General features: G+C 38.9%; 2 protein-coding genes across 7 annotated transcripts; both read right to left on the reverse strand.

The window, feature by feature from the left end:
* Positions 1 to 531: 531 nt before the first annotated feature.
* On the reverse strand, positions 532 to 14298 carry LOC108279105 (pterin-4-alpha-carbinolamine dehydratase 2). Of its 3 annotated transcripts, XR_008398299.1 has the most exons (6): positions 14138 to 14284; positions 13868 to 14031; positions 8644 to 8775; positions 2484 to 2564; positions 1431 to 2002; positions 532 to 1311 (listed from the first exon to the last, which is right to left on the reverse strand). XR_008398299.1 is itself a non-coding variant. In XM_017493078.3 (5 exons), the coding sequence occupies exons 2-5, from the start codon at positions 13970 to 13972 to the stop codon at positions 1907 to 1909; spliced, it is 414 nt and encodes a 137-aa protein (XP_017348567.1). In that variant the 5' UTR covers positions 13973 to 14031; positions 14138 to 14284; the 3' UTR covers positions 532 to 1906. The 3 variants fall into 3 exon arrangements, 2 of the variants coding, with proteins under 2 accessions (XP_017348567.1, XP_053543785.1); XM_017493078.3 differs by having other exon boundaries at positions 532 to 2002; XM_053687810.1 differs by lacking the exon at positions 8644 to 8775 and having other exon boundaries at positions 532 to 2002; positions 14138 to 14298.
* Positions 14299 to 14433: 135 nt separating this feature from the next.
* On the reverse strand, positions 14434 to 19952 carry txndc15 (thioredoxin domain containing 15). 4 transcript variants are annotated; one of them, XM_017493075.3, is made up of 6 exons: positions 19661 to 19948; positions 17543 to 17964; positions 16044 to 16207; positions 15789 to 15919; positions 14612 to 14832; positions 14434 to 14570 (listed from the first exon to the last, which is right to left on the reverse strand). In XM_017493075.3, exons 1-5 carry the CDS (start codon positions 19767 to 19769, stop codon positions 14618 to 14620), a joined length of 1041 nt encoding a protein of 346 aa, XP_017348564.1. In that variant the 5' UTR covers positions 19770 to 19948; the 3' UTR covers positions 14434 to 14570; positions 14612 to 14617. The 4 variants fall into 4 exon arrangements, with proteins under 4 accessions (XP_017348564.1, XP_017348566.1, XP_047017643.1 ...); XM_017493077.2 differs by having other exon boundaries at positions 14434 to 14832; positions 17612 to 17964; positions 19661 to 19952; XM_047161687.2 differs by having other exon boundaries at positions 14434 to 14832.
* Positions 19953 to 25330: the final 5378 nt, after the last annotated feature.

A 25330-nucleotide genomic window follows, 5' to 3' on the forward strand; every position in this document is an offset into this window, starting at 1 on the left:
GGGACAAACCCCAAACACTCAATTACTAAATTGCTGCATTTTAAATGATCACTAAAGCCGGATTCAAAATAATGACTGTGTAACATCAGGCAGGAAACTATTAATATTTAAAATTTAAATAAATGATACATAATGAATGGTAATCATGACTCTGTAGTCTCTCTCTCTCTCTCTCACACACACATAAAGTATGTAAATTCTGTAAAGTAGTTTATCAGTACCAACACTTAGTGATAACATATCACATAGTCAGATTATATATTATATATATGGCCACATTAAACACTCGTCTCTGTTTAGCTGACAAGTGTGTTGTCTTATTTCAGCATTAATATAGATCAAGTTCTCTCTAAACCAATGCTCCTGTATCCATGACAAGAAGCCTAAACTCACTATTCAACTCTCTTAATATTTTCCACCTGATTCTGGCTCAATTGTTTCATCTTAGCATTAAGGCCAGTTACTTTCTCCCAAGTTGAGAAGAGTCCTGGATCAATTACTGTTTGTCATTAAATTAATAAAGGCCATAAATGAAAGCAGAGATAAATGGGACTTTAATCAGAACACACAGTTCACATTTGGTCTTTTTACAATTATGTCTAAGATGAAAATAAGCATGGGCTGTCAGACAGAATGCTCTCTCATGGCAGCGAGTGTTTATATTTATGCACGTTTCATTTTCCGCTGTGATGAGCTCAATGTTGGCTGCATTTTTCTTTAAGGTTTCAACCACAATTTAGATGTTTAAGACATAAATAATTAGATTTGTGCTCACATTACACACACACACACAAACACACACGTTTTATAAACACTGCCTGTGTTCAGTAGCTTAAACAGCATCGCAAGTGCAGGGTTCCTTTGACCAATAACAAGAACTGAGAACGCTGAGCACATATGCATTGATCATCATCAACACTGTTGTTCCTGAGCTACACCACAGCAATCCCATCCATCTGAATATACACTCCAACACCTATCAGTGGATCACCAACTTTCTGCCAGGAAGGAAACATTATGTGAAGTTCTCAGGCCCCATGACAACCAGCACAGGAGTACCTCAGTGTTCTCTCACTACAACAGAGATCCATCAATATACTGAAGATTGCGGATGACACAACTGTAGCGATGAGGTTACCTGTAGAAGTGAAGTGTGTCCATAACAACCTTCAGCTTAATGCTGCCAGGACGGTTGAACTGCTGATTGATTTCCGTGAGCATCACTCTGCCTGCCAACCTGCGACAATCTACACCTCAGCGGTGTCCAAAGTTGGGTCTTTGAGGTTCCTGGAGACCTCCATCACCAACTCACTGAAATGAGATAACATCACCACCATCCTCAAGAAATGCTCACACCAGCTCAGGAAGCTCAGTATTTCTCACCCTGTCCTGAGAATATTTTACTGAGCCATTACAGAGCGTGTGCTCACCTCCTCCATCACAGTGTGCTTCCCCTCTGCAGGACCAGACTGCAGCTCGCGCTCCACTCGGCTGAGAAGGTCATCGGCTGTGATGACCAGCACACCTTCTCCAGTCGCTGTCTAGTTACTAAACCACTCCGGCCCATAGCAACCCACACCCAATTTCCTCACACACAAATAAGTAGTCCCACATCATCACACTTTGTCATTTTCTAGTATTATCTATTTTGTAGTTGGTCATCTCGTGTCCTGTATCCTCTGTAATTGTAGAGTTATTGCATTATTTTTTATGCTTTTCAGCCTTGTGGAGTAATGACAATAATAATTATATTCACGCTCTTTATTTAAGATTTGTTTACAATAATGGGAAAACTTTTTAAGCCTCTATATTTACAGCAAGTCCCAGATCAGTCCAGCACTCATTGAGAGTCTGAGCTCAGCACAAAACACTCGCTCATCCAGAGAAGCGACACCATTTTAAAGCATTACATCGTCAGAATGACTTTATCGATGAATTTGGCGAGACGAATGTCCTTCTTCGACAGGCCTCCGCAGTCGTGTGTCGTTAATGTGACCTGGACCTGAAAAACAACAAGAGATTCAATTGTGAGGGAAAACACGTGCCGACACACACACACACAAACACACACACAAACACACACACACTCAGTGGAAAGCAGTAGAGTGAGAGCCTAAAGCCTTTCATAAAGAGGATTAATGGTGGAATTCCTCACAGTGCAGCAGAAGCGCCGTCACTAACACAGAGCCTTCTGCTGGCTTTCAAGCCTGTTAGTCCAAAACCACGGCTACTTTCTTCATACACACACAATAAAAAAAACAACAAACAGCTTCCACCATAAAACACAGGATCTTCTCAGTTTCTTATTGTTCTGAGCTATCAGCGTTAGTGTGATTTGTGTCAGTGCGGACATATTGAAAGCTTGGCAGCGGTGCGTGGGGCCTCTCGGCTCGACTCAACGCACCGCTCATGTTAAACAATGACTGAGGCTTTATAAACGCCTGCCGCAGGGTGACAGAGCGGCGCTCAGTGGAAGTTATTACCTTATTATAAACATTGAACCACTCCGGATGATGGTTCATCTTCTCTGCCTGCAGAGCCACTCGAGACATGAAGCCAAATGCCTGCAGTGAAGACAAACAGTGCACACATGCCCATGAATTATTACTCTGAGAACATTATTAGTCTCAGTACATTATTACACTGAACACATTATTACTCTTAGTACTACTCTGTTCACATTATTATTCTGTTTACATTAATACTATCCCATTTATTACTCTATTCATTACTAATATTTTTCCTTTATTGTTCCCCCTAAACCCCATTATTACTACATTCATATTCTTACTGTTTCTGATTATTACACAGCTTTACTCTTATCTCAAACTCTTCAATACCCCATAATTACACTGTTCACATCATTACACTCAGATCTGAATTTTTTCTTTACCCCTCACTTTGAACATTCCACTCACACCTTCAAGCAATGATTTTGATGCAAAATAAAAATGATAAATAATAATAATAATAATAATAATATAGTCACAAACACCAATTCAGGCAGAAATATGCAATGAGACTGTTATCTCACTACATAGCACATTTATTTAGCATAAAATGGCGATTCCAGAACAGCCTTAAGTTGGTGGAGTAATAATCCAAACATCAACTTTGTTTGCCCAAGAATGGGTGAAAATTTGACTGCAAGTCTCATGGTCCAGGAGATATTGGCCAGAACATAAAACACTGGACTACAGTGCCCCTATACGATCAGCCTCATTTTGCTTACCTGAGCAGCAGGAGGGTTTTTTACTGTCAGGTGTCAGATACGACACAGGTTCAGGTAAACAAAAGCTTTATTTATCAAGCTTGCAGACAGATCCAAAACGGACAAAAACAAGATCAGAGAAGGTCAGGCGATGTATGATCAGCAAAAACGGGGCTAAACGAGGTCAGACCCGAAGAGACTAAGACTAAATACAAGGCTTGGTAACAACTGGCACAAGGACACAGAGCGCATACTTTCCATAATGACCGGTTGGTGTGAGAGCACTTACAGTATCTCACAGAAGTGAGTACACCCCTCACATTTTTGTAAATATTTGATTATATCTTTTCATGTGACAACACTGAAGAAATGACACTTTGCTACAATGTAAAGTAGTGAGTGTACAGCTTGTGTAACAGTGTAAATTTGCTGTCCCCTCAAAATAACTCAACACACAGCCATTAATGTCTAAACCGCTGGAAACAAAAGTGAGTACACCCTTAAGTGAAAATGTCCAAATTGGGCCCAATTAGCCATTTTCCCTCCCCGGTGTCATGTGACTTGTTAGTGTTACAAAGTCTCAGGTGTGAATGGGGAGCAGGTGTGTTAAATTTGATGTCATCGCTCTCACACTCCCTCATACTGGTCACTAGATGTTCAACATGTCACCTCATGGCAAAGAACTCTCTGAGGATCTGAAAAAAAGAATTGTTGCTCTACATAAAAATGGCCTAGGCTATAAGATGATTGCCAAGACCCTGACACTGAGCTGCAGCACGGTGGCCAAGACCATACAGCTGTTTAACAGGACAGGTTCCACTCAGAACAGGCCTCGCCATGGTTGACCAAAGAAGTTGCGTGCACATGCTCAGCGTCATATCCAGAGGTTGTCTTTGGGAAATAGACATATGAGTGCTACCAGCATTGCTGCAGAGGTTGAAAGGGTGGGGGGGTCAGCCTGTCAGAGCTCATACCATATGCCGCGCACTGCATCAAATTGGTCTGCATGGCTGTCGTCCCAGAAGGAAGCCTCTTCTAAAGATGATGCACAAGAAAGCCCGCAAACAATTTGCTGAAGACAAGCAGACTAAGGACATGGATTACTGGAACCATGTCCTGTGGTCTGATGAGACCAAGATAAACTTATTTGGTTCAGATGGTGTTAAGCGTGTGTGGCGGCAACCAGGTGAGGAGTACAAAGACAAGTGTGTCTTGCCTACAGTCAAGCATGGTGGTGGGAGTGTCATGGTCTGGGGCTGCATGAGTGCCGCGGGCACTGGGGAGCTACAGTTCATTGAGTTCATTGAGAGAACCATGAATGCCAACATGTACTGTGACATACTGAATCAGAGTATGATCAGTATGCAGTTTTCCATCATGATAACGACCCCCAAAACCCCTCCAAGATAACCACTGCCTTACTAAAGAAGCTGAGGGTGAAGGTGATGGACTGGCCAAGCATGTCTCCAGACCTAAACCCTATTGAGCCTCTGTGGGGCATCCTCAAATGGAAGGTGGAGGAGCACATGGTCTCTAACATCCACCAGCTCCGTGATGTCGTCATGGAGGAGTGGAAGAGGACACCAGTGGCAACCTGTGAAGCTCTGGTGAACTCCATGCCCAAGAGGGTTAAGGCAGTGCTGGAAAATAATGGTGGCCACACAAAATATTGACACTTTTGGCCCAATTTGGACATTTTCACTTAGGGGTGTACTCACTTTTGTTGCCAGCGGCTTAGACATTAATGGCTGTGTGTTGAGTTATTTTGAGGGGACAGCAAATTTACACTGTTGCACAAGCTGTACACTCACTACTTTACAGTGTAGCAAAGTGTAATTTCTTCAGTGTTGTCACATTAAAAGATATAATCCAATATTTACAAAAATGTGAGGGGTGTACTCACTTTTGTGAGATACTGTATATACTGTGTGGTTGTGATTAGTTATTGAGTTCAGGTGTGTGTGTATGTGATCATTACGCTGGTGAACATGAACGTGACAGTTTCTGTGGTGTTTAGATCTGGGTTAGTCTGTGGCAGCCAGATCTGTAGGCCGTGTTGTGTTCTGGGTATTGTAGTTCGATGGTGTTTCCGGTGATGACACAACAGTTACCTGCACACGTGAATGATATACACTCGGGGCTGTAACATTCTTTAGCACAGAATAATATTAATAAGAAAATCCCACCAAAACTCTTGGGGTTCCAGCATGAAGCCCTAAACCTAGTACAGATAATACAGAACAAAGTGCACTTAACTCATAGTGCATATACAATAGGTGATGTAGTGGGTGAGACAGACACACACACACACACACACACACACACACACACACACCAATCAGAGGCTACTCTGAGTGATTATTTGAATTCTAATTACCTCAGAGAGGCCGGGATCCTCTGTGTGCTGTGTTCACTGCGCTGGCTATTTCAGAGCAATTTCCCTCTGCAATCTCAATTAAGCCCCTAAATGCTTCCGCAGATAATTAGACCACTGGAAGGCCATTGTACACCGCGCGCCGCCGTGGCCGCATTGACACACAGACGCACGGCCACTCGTGGCAGGAAATTGCTTCAAGTCTTTAGTGTGTTGTAACCAATTTTCCAACACATGATGTAACACGATCAGCGGCTATGCGATCAGGTTGGGTATCAGAGTACAAACCGCCTCGCAATCAGTTCAACGTAATTGTCAGATTCCTGCAACGTGAGCCGAGAGTGCGACGGCCTGCTCTTTCTCAGCTCTCATTAGGAACATTGGGCCATTATTAAATCACTGCAGCGGCTGATTGTTGTCTAAAATGTTTCCTTCATTCATTCACTTCAAATCTGGAGGATAAAGTGTGAAATGAACTGGTGCAGTGGAGTGTGACTTTAACCCTGTAATGCATGGAGCTTCAATTTAACTCAATAACGCCTTACATTTAGATTGACTTTAAACTCTCCGGCTGTTTCACAGAAACTCTAACTGAAGTGAACTCAAAACACTCCAAAAGACAAAATGCTATTATCTGTCTCCACGTTCTTACTAAAAAAATCTGCTACTTCACAAATGTATTATTAGCGAACTCTCATAAATTTCCTTATTGTTTTTAAGTTTTGGCAAACATGTGTTTACTCGCATGCTCTTACACACACACACTCGCACACACACGGTGGATGGACAGAGCACTAAGGTGATTTCCTCCGACACAGAGGTCAAGGAGCTTTTGGTTATGCAGCTCGTTGTTTGTCATTATGTGCACTCCCCCTGCACACTCTGTCTGTCACACAGCCGCTAATTTAACGTGACACACTGCAGGGCCTCCAATAATCAGAACCACTGGCACCCAGGCCGAACCATTACAACCCCCCCCACTCCCCCTCCGCTTTGGCATTTAGGGAGATTACAGAATGACTGTCATGAAGCACAAGCTGGAGCACAACCATGCTCGCTCACACACTTTTCTGTGTCGGCACTCCTGGGTTTGAAGAATGTTGACATACATACATACACACACACACACATTTTATATATATATATATATATATATATATATATATATATATATATATATATATATATATATATATATATATATATATATATATATATTATATATATAATTTTTTCGCAGTTATCCTTCAACATTCTTCAAACCCAGGAGTGCTGACACAGAAAATGAAATAAAACATCTATGAGACACAGTAGACTTGGTTCTGCTCCGTTCCACAGCACACACCATGCAACAGAACCTTGCCCTTCTAAAGGAAAACTGTGCAGATTATACACCAACATCAATAAAACCAAAATCAAGATCTTCTAGAAAAAGAGCTGGACCCCATAAATCAAAATTCCAGTTTGGAAAATTTTGGGTGCCAAAACAAAAAAACTCAAAAAGAAACACTACATTCATGATTGCATTAGTGAACAAAGAAAGAAAATTTAATTATATACTATTAAAAAAATCACAACACATTTAAAACACTAAAGAAATTTGGCTAAATAATTTCAATGGTATACTTAAACTCATCATTTCATATAGTAGTGAACTGTGGAATTCCATCATCCAATGAAAACAATTTTGGGCACAAACTCCATAGAAAAGAGACACCTGAATTTCTGCAAAGAAACACGCAAAGAAACTGTATTCCCAGTTACAAGCAGCTGATTCACAGTTCTACCATCACCAAACTTACACCAATAACTGCTCACAAGCAGAAACACACCTCCTCAAACAAACACTTACAGCCTTAAATGCACAGTTCAACTGACCACAGAGGCCAGTTAGAATAAATAAACACCTGGACAAATGAAATCTCTTGTACTAATAAACTAAAATGTTATTAGAGAGACAACACACCCTAACAGATTAGCTTACTCAAGTAAAAACCCCAAAAGCATGACATACTTTAACATCATACAAACCCTGAGAGAAAGAATCTGTAATCACCACAGCATGGGGCAGAGAGAAACCCAACAACAGACAGAGAGACACAGAGAGAGAGACTGACACACAGAGACTGACTAACAGGGATAGACAGACAGAAACAGACAGACAGACAGAGACGAGGAACACATGGATAATTGGATAGTTTGCGGTTTTCGGCGACAGATGAAACGTTTTAACCAATTGGATTGTTTGTGAAAGAAATGATTCTGATGGAAACCTCAGCTGTAACTGAACTAGGCTCTGCTCCCTGTCACACTGATGAGGACTGACACACACACAAGGGGGGTATGGATGGTCGGTTGGTGCAATGAGGTTTTTGATTTCGTTAATCCATACACACATCAGTAGGAGGAAGTGTAGTGAAATCTCATATCTGGATTAGAGATACAAATCAGTGACTCCACCCACTTTAGAACTCAACAGAGACTCAGCACACTTCATTATCAGCCTTGATTCCAGACGTTTCTCTCCCCATTTATAATCTTAACATACGAAAAGAAATGTGTTAATGAGGCAGTATGTTAATGAGATGGTGGTAATAACAGCATTGATGAGACAGAGAGTTAGACACAGTGGCTGTTTCCGAAATCGCATACTATGACAGGACCTACTGCATTCGATTCAGTACCTACTGCTCGGCAGGTGATAGAGTATGCAATGATGCGTATAAGTGGTAAGCATGAATACAATATGGACATACTACATATGTCCCTATTTTTGATTCTGACAATTTTTATGCATCGGCCCCATTGCCTTATGTGATAGCACAGTATCCACAGTGTCCAGTGGTTCCATACTGCAGAATTTTGGAGGAAGCAGCAGGTCATCCGGGTATTTTTCACCTACTGTTTTAGGAGTACTGAGAATTCGGACATACTACTCCTAATGATTTTCACCTACTGTGTAGTAGGGTAGTAGGGATATTCGGATACAGCCAGTTTGTTAATGAAATGTGTTAATATCACAGTGTTCGTGCCACAGCGTGTTAATGAGATCCTGAACCTGATTAAAAGTTTTGAAGTGCAGCTCTTTGTATAGTGCATCTCGCTCCTCCAGCTCCACCCATCCTGTTGCTTTCAACTCCATCAGAACATGCTCTCTTTCTGCTGCACTCAACCAGTGTGAGTCTGTGGCCTACACACACACACACACACACACACACACACACACACGCACACAATTAAATTCCCAGAGACAGAAGTACAGCAACCTTTTGAATAATTTACATGTCTGTGTTTTGGCGCCATCTTTCGGACAAACACAAAAACTACAGGATAACATTACAGCTAATCAAAGTACGAAAGAAATTTCTTCTGATGCAGTTCATTATAATAAACTGTAAAATTACAAATAAAAATACAGTTATATATATATATATATACACACACACACACACACGAAGCAGCCATCACCACTGAAAGGTGGATAACATTGATTATCTTGTTACAGTGGCACCTGTCCTGCGGTGGATATATCAGGCAGCAAGTGAACAGTCCGTTCTCGAAGTCGATGTGTTGGAAGCAGGAAAAATGGGCAAGTGTAAGGTTCTGAGAGATCCTTTTGATCCCTTTGAAAATGGTCAAAGTATGATGGTTACACGACTGGGTCAGAGCATCTCCAGAACAAGTTAGACCGGAGACCGGGCACAGTGCCCATGCTGAGCCCTGTACACCACCAAAAGCTCCTACAATGGGCATCGATGGAGAAAATTCAAGACCATTATTACCCTCCCCAGGAGTGGAGACCAACAAAGGTCACTCCAAGAGCAAGATGTGTAATAGTCCACGAGGCCACAAAGGAACCCAGGGTAACGTCTAAGCAACTAAAGGCCTCTCTCACATTGGCTAATGTTAATGTTCATGAGTTCATCATCAGGAGAACATTGAACAACAGTGGTGTGCAGGGCAGGGTTGCAAGGAGAAAGCCACTGCTCTCCAAAAAGAACACTGCTGCAATTTGCTAAAGATCACGTGTACAAGCCACAAGTCTAATGGAAAAATGTTTTCTGGATGGATGAGACCAAACTCGAACTTTTGGTTTAAATGAGAAGTGTTATGTTTGGAAAAAGGAAAACACTGAATTCCGGCATAAGAACCATAAAAGAAAATGTCAGGACAGGGTATATGCAGGTATCAGCACTTCAAATTTACTACTTTAATACTTTAAATAATATAATTTAATACTTTTTATTACCATATTCAAGACATTTCGCAGGTGAAAAATCACAGGAAGTCCTCCTTTTGGTTGGTGACAGTTTTTTTTTTTTTTAAATTCCCTTCTCATCACCAATCAGGTGAAATGCTGTAAACCTGCCCACAGAAGTGTGATAAGTCTAGGCTAAAGCCGAAGTGAATCTGGTGTGTGTACGACGCAAACTCACAGCACAGACAGATGAAGTCGCTGTGGAGCGGCGTTTACTGTGAACTAGAGCTGCATGATTATGGTCAAAATGATAATCCTGATTATTTTGATCAATATTGAGATCTCAATTATTTATCAAGATTATTCATTGATTTTAGTGACATTTTTATTGCACTTTCACATTTATTAAGTTTTCTCATGCCACAATATAACACACAAATAGGCATGAGAAAACTTGAGCTGGTCAATTATGACAGAATTTAGGAACATAGTGTGAGCCATGACAAATTAATTTACCTTCTGATAAAATAAATTTAATATCTTCAGTTAATTTTATAGACTGTATGCAAAAAACAACCGTTAATATGTTCCACCTTGTAAACAAATACAATAAACCTCAATGTTCAGTCTCTGAAGTCTGCTCCTCTTAAATATATTTAAAGCTACACTATTAGACATTTTCCACTGTCATGGTTCTGGGCTGGAGTCACTTCTCGAACCGCTCTGTGTATATTGTGTATATATCTGAATAATCTCATATAGGATGTGATTAGGTGAGTTCATTTACCCGTCAGATGCAAAGTACTTTAGTTTAATGGTGTTCATTACTGATGCTCCGATCAGGATATTTACAGCCGAAACCGATCCAGATACCAATCTTTTTTTGTTTAAGCTTTAATCAGGAGGTCTGTCATAAACAGTTAAATGTAAGCTCTCTGCTCATGGCCACTGTTAATTGAATTAAAATAATACTGTTGGTTAACTGATAAATAAACAAGCATAAAATATTTATTTTAAATATCTTAAAAACAATAGAATTAAAAGTAGACTAACAAAAAGTGATCCATATTAGGAAAAAGGCTAATAGCTTTCAAAGGAAACAGCGAACTAAGCTTAATGTCAAATTGATATTAAATGCAACCCATAGTAATCAAACATTATTTAATTTCTCATTTTATTTATATTTAATGAAGTTATTATATCTTTTTTTATATTAAATGATTTATTTATAACTAAGCACATTTTCTGTCTTTACATTTTAGTAGTTTTAGTTTTGTTTGTTTATCAGTTTTAGATGGGTTTCCCCAGTACAGTGTTACCATGTCTGCTGATAATACTGTGTTATGGGGGGGATTAAATCAAAACATGGAAACTGGAGTTGACTTTTCTAGTGATATCTGCCAACCGTGAGCTTAAATAAAGTGAATTAGAGTTCGTGAATGGAGAGCTGCAGCGTACTGTATGTTTATATACATACATACATACATACATACATACACACTTACTGCCATTACCCTCTTACTGCCACTACCAAAACACCAAGCATTATTTGTGTGGAAATATTCGAAGTTTTGAGGCCCGGTTTAGAAAATGCAGTTAGGTATTAACCCAAACTTTTTTTTTTAAATTCAAGATAGGGAAAATACTGAGAAAGATGAAGAAACTGATGAGGTGAGTAAGGGGCACAATAAACTCAATGAAACAATGGAAAGAAGAGATGAAGACTATCCTTGTGACAGGGAAGATGATGGGAACAGCAATGGTGATAAATATGAAGATGATAATGCTAATAATGATGATGCATGTTCAGGGCACAATAAGCAGAATGGTACAGAGGAAAGGAGGGATGAGGATTATTCTTGTGACAGGGAAGATAAGACTGGAGACAGGAACACTGCAGATGAAAATGAGGATGAAGATGAAAGTTCAGGGCACAATACGCAGAATGGTACAGAGGAAAGGAAGGACCAGGGTTATTCTTGTGACAGGGAAGTTGAGGGTTCAAAAGGTTGACTGGAAGTACTGCCTATGTAAATAATTTTGGCTCCCATCCACAATCTAAACATGTACATAAATAAATTAAAAGAAAACAAATAAAAAATTTTGAAATATGAAAACATTCGTGTACCATCAGTTCTTTTAATTATTTCATTAATAGGACATCTATTTTTTTAAGAAAACCATTCAATACAGTATGGGTCATTTTGACCCCCTTTATGCATTCATGAAGGTTTTTTTGGTTCATGCATTGTAGGGTTAAATATCAAAAATCTAAAAGGTGTGTGTCATGACACCTAGTTGAACACTTTACAGTTGGTTTTGTGACTGTACACCATTCCCTTCAAATGCTATTGAGCTTTAAATTATGGTATATTTTGTGTATGAGTACATGCAGTAATGAAATACATGGCAATATTTACATATGATTTAGTAGCTTATTTTAATAAATATCAGAAATCTAAAAGGTGTCCTTTATAGCTGACACCTAGATGAACACTTTACAGTTGGTTATGAGACTATAAGTCATTTCCTTCAAATGCTATTGAAGTCAGAAATGTGTTTAACAATGTCAAACACTGTTAATTTCCAAATATCTGCGAATATCGAACGTCCAACGTCAAACCAACTTTATTCCAATTAACTTTAAACGTTAATATCGCAGTCGATCATGTTCATTTAATCGTGGGCAGTCAAAATCGTAATTGCGATCGATATTCAATTAATCGTGCAGCCCTACTGTGAACCGAGCCACTCTAACACACTGATGAGCCACACACAAAGACACACGCACCAAGTGCAACAGTCACATGGCTTTACCATCTCTCATAGCAACGAGCCAAAATAACATCTACATCTGCTTTACCGTGTTGTTCCTCTGCATTTTAATTCCTTCGAATGTGAATTTAAGACATTTTAATGCTAATTAAGGCCTTATTTTGACATTAAGGAATTAAAGACATTTTATGACTTTTTAAGGACCCGCAGACACCCTGTAGGACATCTATCCATGAACTGAATCTGAAGAAGAACATGGGTCATGCAGCAAGACAATGACCCTAAACACACAATTCATCTAAGAATGGTTAAAGAAGAATAAAGTTAATGTTTTGGAATGGCCAAGTCAAAGTCCTGACCTTAATCCAATAGAAATGTTGTGGAAGGACCTGAAGCAAACAGTTCATGTGAGAAACAAGGCTGTTAGGGGGAGGGAAACAATCTGTTTACGTTGTTCAACCAGTGTAGGTTAGCCCCGATCAGTTTTCTACTTTCTTATTATTGTTTTCAATAAAGAATTGAAGTATTAAAACATGTCTACTGCGATTCCTCCACAGAAGTAAAAGGCCACAGCGATATCTCTGGGTAACATGAAGACATGATAATAACATAAATCCGTCAGAAGAGCCCCACACATTTATTTTGCCTAGGGCCCCCTGTAATCTAGGTTTGCCTCTGGAAAGCTGCAGTGGGCTCTGGGATTATGTAGTGATAGAAAAAACTTATAGGATATTTATACTACAGGTTATTTCAAAAGAAAATTGACAAACACGTTTTATATTTAACACTATAATCCAAAACTGTTTACATCACAAGCAGACTGGGCAAAACTGAACTGTAAAAGCAAGAAGGTTTGATTGTTCTTGCTGATTTTGAGAGGGAGATTATTTAAATACTTTATTACACAAACATCTTTATTAGTTATTTTACCGCATTAAATCAGAATGCGCTCGGTTTTTTCTCGTGACACTAAATCACCGCAACACCCTTACACGAGCCTCGAAACGCGCGTGTGGGTTTTTCAAAACAGTCACGTGCTTGTATTTAACGTCACTGGTCACGTGTTTATGGCATACTGATTCAAGCAATAATAGTGTTTCGGAACAACGTGTGTTTTCTAACACGAGACTTTATGCCTTAGTATTAATGGTAATGTCACTACCGCAAAGTCCGTTAAATATCAGACCTCCGATCGCTTTAAACCCGTGCTGAAGTATTTTAGCTTTAACTCCGATTTATAGGTGATTTCTACAATGGTTGTTAGATAATTACACTAATAATCAATCACAGAGGAAACAGGAAGTCTTACCATTTTAGTTGCAGACAGAAGAAAGTGTCTGCGTTTGGATAAAACACTCCGACTTTCAGTGCAGAACCTCATAAACATTAACCAGCTCATAACGCACGTGCACATGGGCAACCTCTCTCTCTCTCTCTCTCTCACACACACACACAGGCTGTCTGCAGTTCTGCCTGCGCAAAAATAAAAGATTGTTAAAAGTCTCCACAAAACCTCTCCAATTGTGACTGAAAATTACACTCAAACACAAAGATTAGACACTAGAGTACCCAGACGTACCACGTGTAGGCGTGGTTCCGGAGTCTGTCAATGAACTCAATGTGTAAACATTGAGTGTGTATAACTAATTTTATAACTAATGTAATGGGACTCTGCTCTCCCCTGTCAATCACAACATCCGGTACTGTGGAGATCTCCAGCCCTAATCCTTGAACCTTTCCGTTACTGAATGAAGCAGCAGTGTGAACCGGATTTAGTTTATTTTCTCTCTTAGACTGTCATGTGATGAGAATCAGCAACATCAAATGGGTAAACAAGCAAAGAAAAAAAATTAAATACAAAAATATCACAATGGATTTAAGCTATTATTATTGTTCATTTATTATGTGATTGTTATGTTTATTCTAACATCCATTTGACCCATATTCACAGATTTTTAGAAATGGTTTGTACAAACATTGCAATAATAATAATAATAATAATAATAATAATAGTAATAATAATAATAGTAATAATAATAATAACAACAGCAACAACAAATCAGTCCTGGTGATCATGTTCGTGGCCAGGGATGAGCAGCCGGATGCTGTCGGTCCGCAGGATGGCGTACAAACTGAACATAGATAAAAACATGACACTGAACACAAAAAGCCAATCGATGCTCTTCACTGGGATGCTGAGTAAAGGACCAACACGATCATCATCCGTCACCATCTGATCCACAACTGCCTCAAACCCTGAAATGCAAACACAATCTAAATACATGTGTTAGTATATTTGCAGAGTATTCATACCCCTTCTGTTTCTGCATGCTTTATTGTGTTATACACCATATTAAGATGGATTGACATTTTGTCCATTTATTTACGTACAATAATGCATAATGAGAGCTGAAGTTGGCAGACACTCTCTATCCAGTCTGATCTTGAGAGAAATCTGCCAGGAATAATAGGAAAACCTGCCCAAAACCAGCTGTATACAGGTTGTAGAGACTAACCCAAGAAGACTCAAAGCTGGAACTGCTGACAAAGGAGCTTCTACAAAGTACTAATTAAAGGCTCTAAATACTCAGTTTTTGATTTTTAATAAAATGTCTTTATAAAAAACAAACAAACAAAAAAAAACAAAAAAAAAAACAAAACAACCCAACCTGTAATCCATTATAAATTAAATCTATAATAAAGTGCGCAAAAGTGAAGAAGTCAGATTCCTGTACGTACAGGGGAGGAGGAGAAAAGAAACACACGCACACAAACAGACACGCACACAAACAGACACGCACACAAACAGACACGCACACAAACAGACACGCACACAAACAGACACGCACACAAACAGACACGCACACAAACAGACACACACACAAACAGACACACACACAAACAGACACGCACACACACACAAACAGACACGCACACACACACAAACAGACACGCACACACACACAAACAGACACGCACACACACACACAAACAGACACGCACACAAAAGCTCAAAACGTTCCAGAATTGTTAATATTTACCTCTTACTTCTCACTGATAGCAAGCAACTAGATACCATGCTAGTAAGTTAGCAAACCTGCTGGTTAACCTGTAAGCTGAAATGAATTGTGCACCCACCTCTCGAGTGGTATAGGTGATACACACTGTGCAATTCTGAGGGGAAGTGGACAAGTATGTGTTAAACACCTTTGTGAGTGCAAGGCGCTTACCTGTTTGATTAGTGATGAAGGCTATTAGGGTCTCAAGCGTTCTCTCTGTGTGGTTAAAGCGTGCCATTGGTTTAGTGCCCTGAAATAGCAAAATGTTGGGAACAGCAACAGTCCCAAAGCGTGTCGACAAACTGCACACACAGAAAAACACATTTACAGAAAAAACAAACATTGACAAAATGTCTGAAACAGCGATTCTAACACCACAAAAATATATTCACATTAAGAACACATGGACACACATGAAACACATACCTGCTGTGTTGTGAGGCATCAAGAGCGAGGAAATGCATGATGGGAAAAACTCTTGGCAGAGCGTTAAAATGCGGGGCAAGGTGGGCGGAGAATTGGCACCAGGAAGTGTAGAAGAGAACCAATGAGCATTCAGAGCTGTTCGAGTTCAGGAAGTCCATCAGGTCCTTCAGGAAACAGAAACATAGATGCATTAAACTCATCAGAATGTGCAGTAATTAAACTGAACAGCATGTACAGTGATTTCATGATTGTTTAATGAGATTATTTTTTAACATACATGCCATATATGTTTAATAATTAAATACACTCACTGGCCACTTCAATAGGAACACCTGTACACCTGCTCATTTAACAGCGAATCATTAGTCAGCAGCACACTGCATAAAACCATGCAGATACAGGTCAATAGCTTCAGTTAAAGATCACATCAAACTGAGTGAAAATGAGATGTCTTTTTCTGATCATCTGTCCAGTTTGGGTGAGTCTGTGCAGCCTCAGATTCCTGATCTTGGCTGATAGGAGAGGAACCCAATGTGCTCTTCTGCTCTTGTAGCCCCTCCACCTCAAAGTTGACATGTTGCGCATTCTGAAATGCTCTTTTTCCTCACCATGGTTGTAAAGAGTGGTTTACTATAGCCTTCGGGTCCGCTAGAACCGATCTCCTCTGACCTCTCTCATCAACAAGGTACTGGATGTTTTTTGTTTTTAGCACCACTTTGTGTAAACTCTAGAGACTGCTGTGTGTGAAAATCCCAGGAGATCCGCAGTTTCTGAAATATTCAGACCAGCCCATTTGGCACCAACAAACATGACACAGTCAAAATCACCAAGATCACATTTTTTCCATTCTGAAGTTTGACGTGAACATAAACTGAAGCTCTTGTCCTGTATCTGTTGATTTTATATAGTTCGCTTTATGTGAATACCATTCTGCTCACCTCCATTTCTGACATAAATGTTACAGAATTAAAAGTTTGATGTACTGAAACAGAACAGTGAAAACAATGTCACTGTTCCAATAAATCAAATACTTGAAGTTTAGAGCAGCAAAGGCAGTTTCAGGAGCTAGGAGTAGGAGCCAACATGTGTAACCTAAAAACATGGAAAATGTTCCACAGTCTGGGGAAAACAAAAAACACATTCCCTCGCTCCTATTCTCCATTGCCTAATCGCTTCGCTTCTTATTTGCATACAGTTACATTTTGTTGCATCACTTGCCACACAACGGTTTCTTTGCCTCCTATCACTGAAGATCACCAGCTCTGATTTAAAATAAACAGCTTCCAGTTGCTGTGTCGCGTCGCTGCTGGTCTGAGCACAGAAACTGAAATTTTATAACTGCTAAAATGTAATGAGAAACTGAAAATCACACAGACCCGTGTCATGTATTTTTACATGATCAACTTTCTCCATAGTGAAGAAGTTTATTGATGAGGGAAAATTTAGCAGCTCTTCCTGTTTCTGACTAAGTCTCTCTCTCTCTCTCAGGTGTAGAGTACCTGTGATGAGTTGAGAACCTGCACTGTGAAGGTATCAAGTCCAGTGATGCTCCTTTTATCACAGCTCACTTTGTATGTCTTTGCAGTTTCTGTGGAGTTCTGCTCTTCACCTCCTGCTGGACTTTCCTGTTTCATCTCAATCTCAACCTCCTCCTCAATCACTGCCACCTCCTCCTTTCCCGCATCCTTCTCCTTTACCTCCTCAGTCACTTCCTTCTCACATGGTGTAGAGATCAGGCTTTTAGGAATAAGAGCTTCAATCCTAGCTCTGTTTTCAAACAGCTCTGTCCCCAGAACAGCGTCTGCGATTTCTGCCGTCTTAAACTGTTTCTGAGACAGAGACTCTGAGTCGTCTGCAGTCTGTCCATCACAATAGGAGTCTAATCCTTCAGCAATTTCAAATGCAGGAGTTACACCTTCATCTGTGAACAGAAATCAGATAAAGTGTATTGTTCACATAGTCAAATATTTTCTATAGTTCTGAAAACTATAGGTTTTCCTCAACTAAAATATTTTTCTCTTTTGCATATTTCTCAGCCAGAAGTAAAGTTCTAGCATTTTAAATATCTGGTTGAACCCAAAAGGGAGAAATTCACATTTGTTTCAACAAGAATTCATTCCAATTCCACTGAATAACACTGCAGCTACCTATACATTATCACTTTGATTTATCAGCATCATCTACATCATCATAATCTACCCTCCATCTATCTCTGACACATCTAGACAAAAAGGAAAATTACGTTCATAGATCTTAGTTCAGCATTCAACACAACCATCCCACAGAAACGGATAAAGCTGTGCCTGCTGGGTATATACATCTCCCTCTGCAACCTAGACTTTCTGACCAGGAGACCCCAGTCCATCGGGATCGGCAACTCCACCTCCAGCACCACCACACTGAACACCAGTTCCAACCAGGGCTGTGTGCTCAATCCACTGATGTTCACCCTGCTGACTCAAGACTGTGCTGCAAAGTTCAGTTCTAACCACATCATCATGTTTGCTGATGACATCACAGTTGTGGGCCTCATCAGCAACAATGAGGAGTGTATGAGAATGGTGTAGAGACAACAATCTATCTCTTAATGTTGATAAGACTAAAGAGATGATTGTCAACTTCAGTAGGACCCAGGTGGAACACTCACCACTGCACATCAACAGAACTGTGGCGAGAGTCAAAAGCTCCAAGTTTCTTGGTGTGCACATGATGGAGCAGGAGCATAGCGTACTGCTATATGACCACAAACGTCTCTTTTTTTATTTTATTTTATAGACCATCTACCTATGCTACTGCTGGGTATAATTATTCATAAAAATTATATTAATTCAATTCAGTTTATTTATATAGCACAAGGAACAATATCACAAAACAGCTTTAGAGAAGAATATAGATTTTTCCCAGATATGAGGAAGAAACCCTAAGAGGAACCAGGCTCAAAAGGGAATCCGTCCTCATCTGGGTGACACCGGATAGTGCGATTAGAAATCATTTCTCTTCTACAGCTGTCTACTAGAGAATCAAGCAGTGCCATGCGTGTTAAACTTGAGCATGAGCATCAGAGTCATTTTTTTATTTCATTAGAGTTTATACTTTAAATTATTTTAGCAAGTACGGTCTTTAGGCTGTCCAAGTACAAACATCCACAGCCATCTTTAGGGTCTCCATGTTGTACCATCCACAGCAACTTCAGGATAACGGTGTGGGCCATCCTCAGCAGGAGCGAGTAATTCCAGACACCAGCTTAATGAAGACGAGGAATGTGTAAAGGACATTAGACACTGGATGCTGAGTAACGTCCTCCTACTTAATTCTGACAAGACAGAACAACTTCTACTAGAACCACAGACTTCTGTCTGTAACGATAACAATAATAACATGTAACAGCGCTGATCAGGTGACACCTGTAGATAAATACACCTCTATACTCTGTACAGCCACAAGCTAACAACTAATTCCAACCAGAAAATACACACACACACACACACACACACACACACACAAACAAACAATCCATATTACTTAACACACCCACACTATAAGAAATGAAGAAATGTGTGTGTTTTGGCAGCTTACATGACCTATGTTAGCTTATTGGCTACATTATCTTAGCTTACCTGTCGAAGCTGCTAATGAAATTTCAATCATTGCAAAAATAAAAACCAACGCAAATAATATTGCTCTGAGTGTTTGTGTGATGGAGCTCATGTTCAGCTGCACATTCATCTCCTCATCTGCACAAGTGGAACAATAAAACTGCGCGTTTGCACCTGTCAATCTCCCATCTAATGCTAATGCTAATGTCTTACTATAGTCCACAACAGTTAAGTGTCGCTCCAAGTGAATCGACTCTTAGGTGAACGTTCAGAGCCGACTACATATATTTGAGTCTGTAGGCAATCGAATTACACTCACGGTGTACGTTAAATGATGGTCTGATAAATAGAAAATAAAGTAAGATTTCATTAAACAACGTCAGCCATAGTCAGACAAAGGCGAATAATCACTGGTCAGAATAAAAATTTGCTTTGTTTAGAAAAAAATATGGCAATGAGCCGTTTGGAGCTGAACAATTCACGCTTATTAATGAGCTGAGCCAAATGATCTGATTCACTTGCGAATAAAGAATTCCTATTGCAAGATGCCATCGTACTACTTCCGGTTACAGTCGGCGAACACATTTCAAAATAAAAGTCCCCAACTCTTAAAGGTATGGAACGACATTTTACTCAAAATTAAATAAGTAAATATATGCATGATATATAAAAAAGAGTAAATGCAGCAACACATATTGAGTAATATATGGATAAATATAATGAGTCAATACATTGTAAAATATTTAAATGCATGTTTAATGCAAAACTTATTATTATACAACCCATATATATATATATATATATATATATATATATATATATATATATATATATATATATATATATATATAAAACCCATCATAATAATGGTATTTCAAGTTTCTTTTACAAAAAGACTACTTTTATTTCATAATGCCCTTTCTCATTTTATGAAACTTACAGTCCTCTCTGGTTTAATAAAGCTAGCTAATGTAGTGTTATTTTGAGCAATAGCTCCACCTTGTGGCAGTTAGTACTTTGTTAGTATTTTCTTATTTGGCCTCATATCCTATCGAGGCAGGACACTAACCATCAAGGAGTTAATTGCTTACAGTGCATGATTGTTACTATTGGGTCAGTTCCTTAATCTGAAGCCATATTCTTTCTGCTTGTTAAAAAGCAATGTCTGTAAGTATAGTTTTTCTGCTAAGCCAGCTAATAAAATTACCATTTTATCTCTTTAACCGTAATGACTTACCTGTTATATTATTTATTGTATGTTGTTTCATTGTGAAACCATTACACCTTCATAAAGATTGCCCATTTGTCTGTGGAGTGTTGTGGGGAAAATGCCTAGCTGTTCGGATAGCTACGAGTCAAATGTTGAAGAACTTAAACGCAAGCTTGGTTGGGGAGTATTAGCAAGACTTGAGAGGAATGGAAAAGAAAGTCCTAGTATTTTTTTATGGAATTTGTCAACTTTTTGGAGCCACATGTTTTCTTTGACCTGCTCATGTTGAGCAAAATGGCTGTTATATTACCAGTCAGCAGTTCCACATGTTGTTTTTTGAACTCTTAAGAAAATAAAAAATCACTTACAATCTACTATGTTGGAGAATACACTAGTCTAGTTGAGCTATATTCAGTATTAAGTGAAAACATACCAAGACCTTTAATTTAGATGACTTTGTGGCAAGACATGCTGAACAATATAGTAATATGGTAACATTCAGCTATTATAAGCTCAGTTCACTTGTCTGCCTCAATTTTCAGTGGTAGTGATAGGAAGCATCTTTTTGCAAGTGTTCCCCAAGAAAAAAATACTGTACACCAAAAATCATTTCTAATTGTTTTGACACCATAGATTAAAAAGACTAAAGTTTGATATTTTGTTATATATTATATTTTATCCATCTAAGTGAATATATTAATGTAATAAATTGTTCAGTCTGGGAAAAATTACAAAGCTACTACTACATAGCAAGTTCATGGATGTTCATAATTAGTTGGGGTGATTAATACACAATGTCTTGGTACAGTGAAGCTTCACAATTGATCATTTATTCTTTATGCAATCACACAGAGGTAATAAGATGGTTAGGTTAGGTTTTTGAATTTACAATTCAAACCCCCCCCCCCCTTCCTGTCACAGATAGCTCAGATAGTTTTTTTTTTTTTTTTTTTGTGAGTTGCCCTTATTGGGTTTTGGTTTGAGTTTTTTTCACTGTTTTCAACATTGATCAGTTTAGGGTGACATGGGAAGGAGAGCAGAGTGGGGGCGAGCCGCTAGAATGAGCAGGTCAACCCCCTATGCCCACACGGGCATATTTCCGCTAATCCCCCCATCATTTCTACCATCATTTGATGAGTCTATGGCTGGACAGGTGTGAGGGAAATGATGACAGAAGTGTTTATTGATTATTTTGGACCTTAAACTGTAGCTAATCATGGAGTTATGGTTGGGACAGATTAGAGTTTTAAGATTTTAGTGACAGGGTAAAACTGTGTGTTTTGGGTTAGGGGGTAGGATTAGGTGTTGGGTCTAGGACAAGTATTTTAGGGTTAGGGCTAAGCTATACATTTTAAGGTGCAGGTTAGGGTTAGGTGTTGGGGCCAGGGCCACGATTTGTATGGATAGGGTTAAGCTTTAGTTATTGGGGAGGAGGTTAATATTAGGGGTGGGGCGGATACCAAGTTTAAGCAGGTGTGGATGTGAGGGAGAGCAGAATGAGGGCGAGCCACTAGATGAAGTAGATCAACCCCTATGCCTGTTTGGGCAATTTTTTGCTCAGCTACCCATGCTTCCTACCATTACTTGATGAGTATAAGGCTGGACAGGTGCGAGGGAAAGGATAACTCAAGGTTGGATTTTGATTAGTTTTGATTAATTCGTCAAATTGATTATTTGGATCGACATTGTTTTGTCTATGTTGTTGGCCGTTGTCATAAAACATGAGGAAGTTTTTGGTGAGTTTGAGGTTAAGGGTTAAGTTTAAGATTTGAGTATTACGGTCAAGATAATGTTTATGTGTTAGGGCCAGGGTTGCAGGGTTGACCCTGGATGCAAAGGGAATTAGGCAAGATTTTATATGTAGTTAAGTGTGGAAGTTGCGTGCGGCTAGGTTTTACTCCTAACTCGGGCTTAGGTGATGTTAATTGATCATAATTTTATCTGTAATTGGCTATTATGTTGTGAGTATTGTTTTGGACTAAACTGTTACTCCTTGCTCAGATGATGGTGGGTTCTTATGGGTTGGTCTAATGTGGAGATTGATTTCTGGTAGACCTATTCCTGCGTGTCGGAATGATAGGTTTAAACAGAATGAGAATTGTAGTCATCTGTCTGGGCTATTACTCCTGGCTCAGACTTTGGTGATTGAAATAGGGCAAGCTGATTAAACTGTATTTAAATATATTTAAACCTTACTTTTGACCTGTTGTAATTAAAAGGGTCTGCAAAAAAATATTATTATAATTATATTTGTTTGTCGTTGCTGTTATCCCAATATTATAGGGCTAGGCTTTTTAAAATTTTATGTATTTACTTTATTTCATTGTATTTTTTAAATTTTTTTATTTGATTTATTTATTTAATGTAATATACTAAGATTGTTTTGCTAAGTTTGAGGACACATCACCATTAGTACACCACAGAGCCATCGGGTGTTGCGGCCTTTAATCACTATACACCCTAATCTGAGGTGACACTCCCTGGCCTGTGTCCCATAGCCAATCAATTATTTTTGTAAAGTGCTTTTAACAAATAAGCGATATGTTAGTTTTGTTATATAAGCTTCTATTGTTCCATCTATTTTTCCAGATATTTTTTTAATATAATAGACAGATTTAGCAGTAATTTCGCTATTAAGATTTTTAGCCTGGTGTCCTATAGCCAAGTTTGTCTAAAAACCAAAAAAAATGTATAGTTGTTACAATGTGTTGTGTACAACAGACTGGTGTATGAGTGGTGCTAAGTCACCAAGTAATGGCTGCTTAACTAGCTCTGATTGGAATGACTCTTGTTAACCCTAAGCACCAATCCCAAGCCCAACCCTAAGCTCAACCTAAAGCCCAACCCAAAGCCCAACCTAAAGCCAAAACCTAAGTCCAACCCTTATCCCCACCACCAAGCCCAATCCTAAACCCCAACCCTAATCCCAACCCTAAACCAAGCCCAAGCCCAAGGCCGAGCCCAACCCTAAGCCCCAACCCTAACCCCAAGCCCTAAGCCCAACCCTAACCCTAACCCTAACCCAGCCACAAAAGATTGGTATCTAAAGTCCATCGTGCCTCACACCTGACAACAATTGGGCACTTTTCTTAAATTGATGATGAAGCTAAAAAAATCTGTCAAAAAAATCTGTTAAAAATTTATTAAATGTTGAAAGTTAATTGAAGTCGTAATCTAAATAAATGAGCTAGAAAAAACTAAGTGGAATAATAGCCTTATTTAACCAAATTAACATCTTAGACAAAAATACTTCCTAACATTACTCATATTTGAAAAAGTGCTTTACAAATATTAACAAATGGAACAATAGAAGCTTAATTAACCAAATTAACATATTTTAAATAAAACAATACCCAAGGCTAAAAGTACTTTAAATACAATGGGCTGGCTATACAATTAATAACTAATTGACATGTAAATATTAGCATAATAAAATAAATAAATGTATGAATAAATTAAAAATAAGATAGAAAAATAGATGGGACAATATAAGCTTATTTAACCAAACTAACATTTTAAACCGCTTCTTAACCAATAACCATAGTTAACGGTGCTTTACAAGAATAATTAATTGGCGATGGGGCACAGGCCAGGGCGTGATCAACCCACGGCTGGCCGTCTCATGGTGAGGGTGTATAGTTATTAAAGGCTGAAACATCCAATGATTCTGAGGTTCACTACTGATGATGTGTCCTGAAATTTAGCAAAACAATCTTACTTTATTAAACAAATTAAATAAATATAATAAATAAAAGCCTGAACCAAGTTTAATAGCCTAAACCAAGACAAAATCTATATCTATCATTACCCAACTATAGATAAGTACCAAATACCACCACTAAAAGCTAAGAACAGGATTGCAACTTAGTCTCAAACAAACTTTCACAATCAACAAGATATTGCCCAAATTCCATCACATTAGCATGAAACAGGAGTAGTAACTTAACCCAAAACAACACCTACCAACAATTCCCAAGGAAAGGATAAAATTTGGTTCAAAATACCTATCACAAAAAATATAATAAATAAATAAATAAATAAAGCCAGGGTTTGCTATAGGAACAATAGCTGTGCTTAAAAAGCACCGGCCCGTGCACTTCCTTGGTTCCCTATTCAACCACGCAATGGATTATTGTGATGGAGGGGACCATTGTACCCTTACCAGAACCTAACCCTAACCCTCCGAAACGCTCCTAAACACTCCAAAAACACTCCAAACCCTTCTGAAACCCTTTGAAGCCCTCAGAAACCCTCCAAAACCCTCCGTAACCCCAAAAAATCAAAAAAGTCAAAAACCCTAAAACCCTCAGAAACTTTCCGAAACACTCCAAAAACACTCCAAAACCATCCAAAACCCTCTGAAACGCTAAAAAATACCCCTCAAAAACCTTAAAATCCCCCGAAACTCTCCAAAACACTCCCCAAACCCTCCGAAACCCTAAAAAACCCTCAGAAACCCTAAAACCGTCCAAAACTCTCCA

Source organism: Ictalurus punctatus, chromosome 18, assembly GCF_001660625.3.
Source record: "Ictalurus punctatus breed USDA103 chromosome 18, Coco_2.0, whole genome shotgun sequence".
Lineage (NCBI taxonomy): Eukaryota > Metazoa > Chordata > Actinopteri > Siluriformes > Ictaluridae > Ictalurus > Ictalurus punctatus.

What these genes read in the sequence shown, in the direction of transcription:
- LOC108279105 (XM_017493078.3), bottom strand. Translation starts at nt 13,972, where the DNA reads ATGTGCACGTGCGTTATGAGCTGGTTAATGTTTATGAGGTTCTGCACT. An exon ending in TTCTGTCTGCAACTAAAATG is followed by an intron (nt 8,776 to 13,867) that starts GTAAGACTTCCT and finishes GTGTGTGTGTAG; the next exon opens with GCCACAGACTCACACTGGTT. An exon ending in ACTTCAAAACTTTTAATCAG is followed by an intron (nt 2,565 to 8,643) that starts GTTCAGGATCTC and finishes TCTTCACTGCAG; the next exon opens with GCATTTGGCTTCATGTCTCG.
- txndc15 (XM_017493075.3), bottom strand. Translation starts at nt 19,769, where the DNA reads ATGAATGTGCAGCTGAACATGAGCTCCATCACACAAACACTCAGAGCA. An exon ending in AGGTTCTCAACTCATCACAG is followed by an intron (nt 16,208 to 17,542) that starts GTACTCTACACC and finishes TGTTTCCTGAAG; the next exon opens with GACCTGATGGACTTCCTGAA. An exon ending in GATGCCTCACAACACAGCAG is followed by an intron (nt 15,920 to 16,043) that starts GTATGTGTTTCA and finishes CTGTGTGTGCAG; the next exon opens with TTTGTCGACACGCTTTGGGA.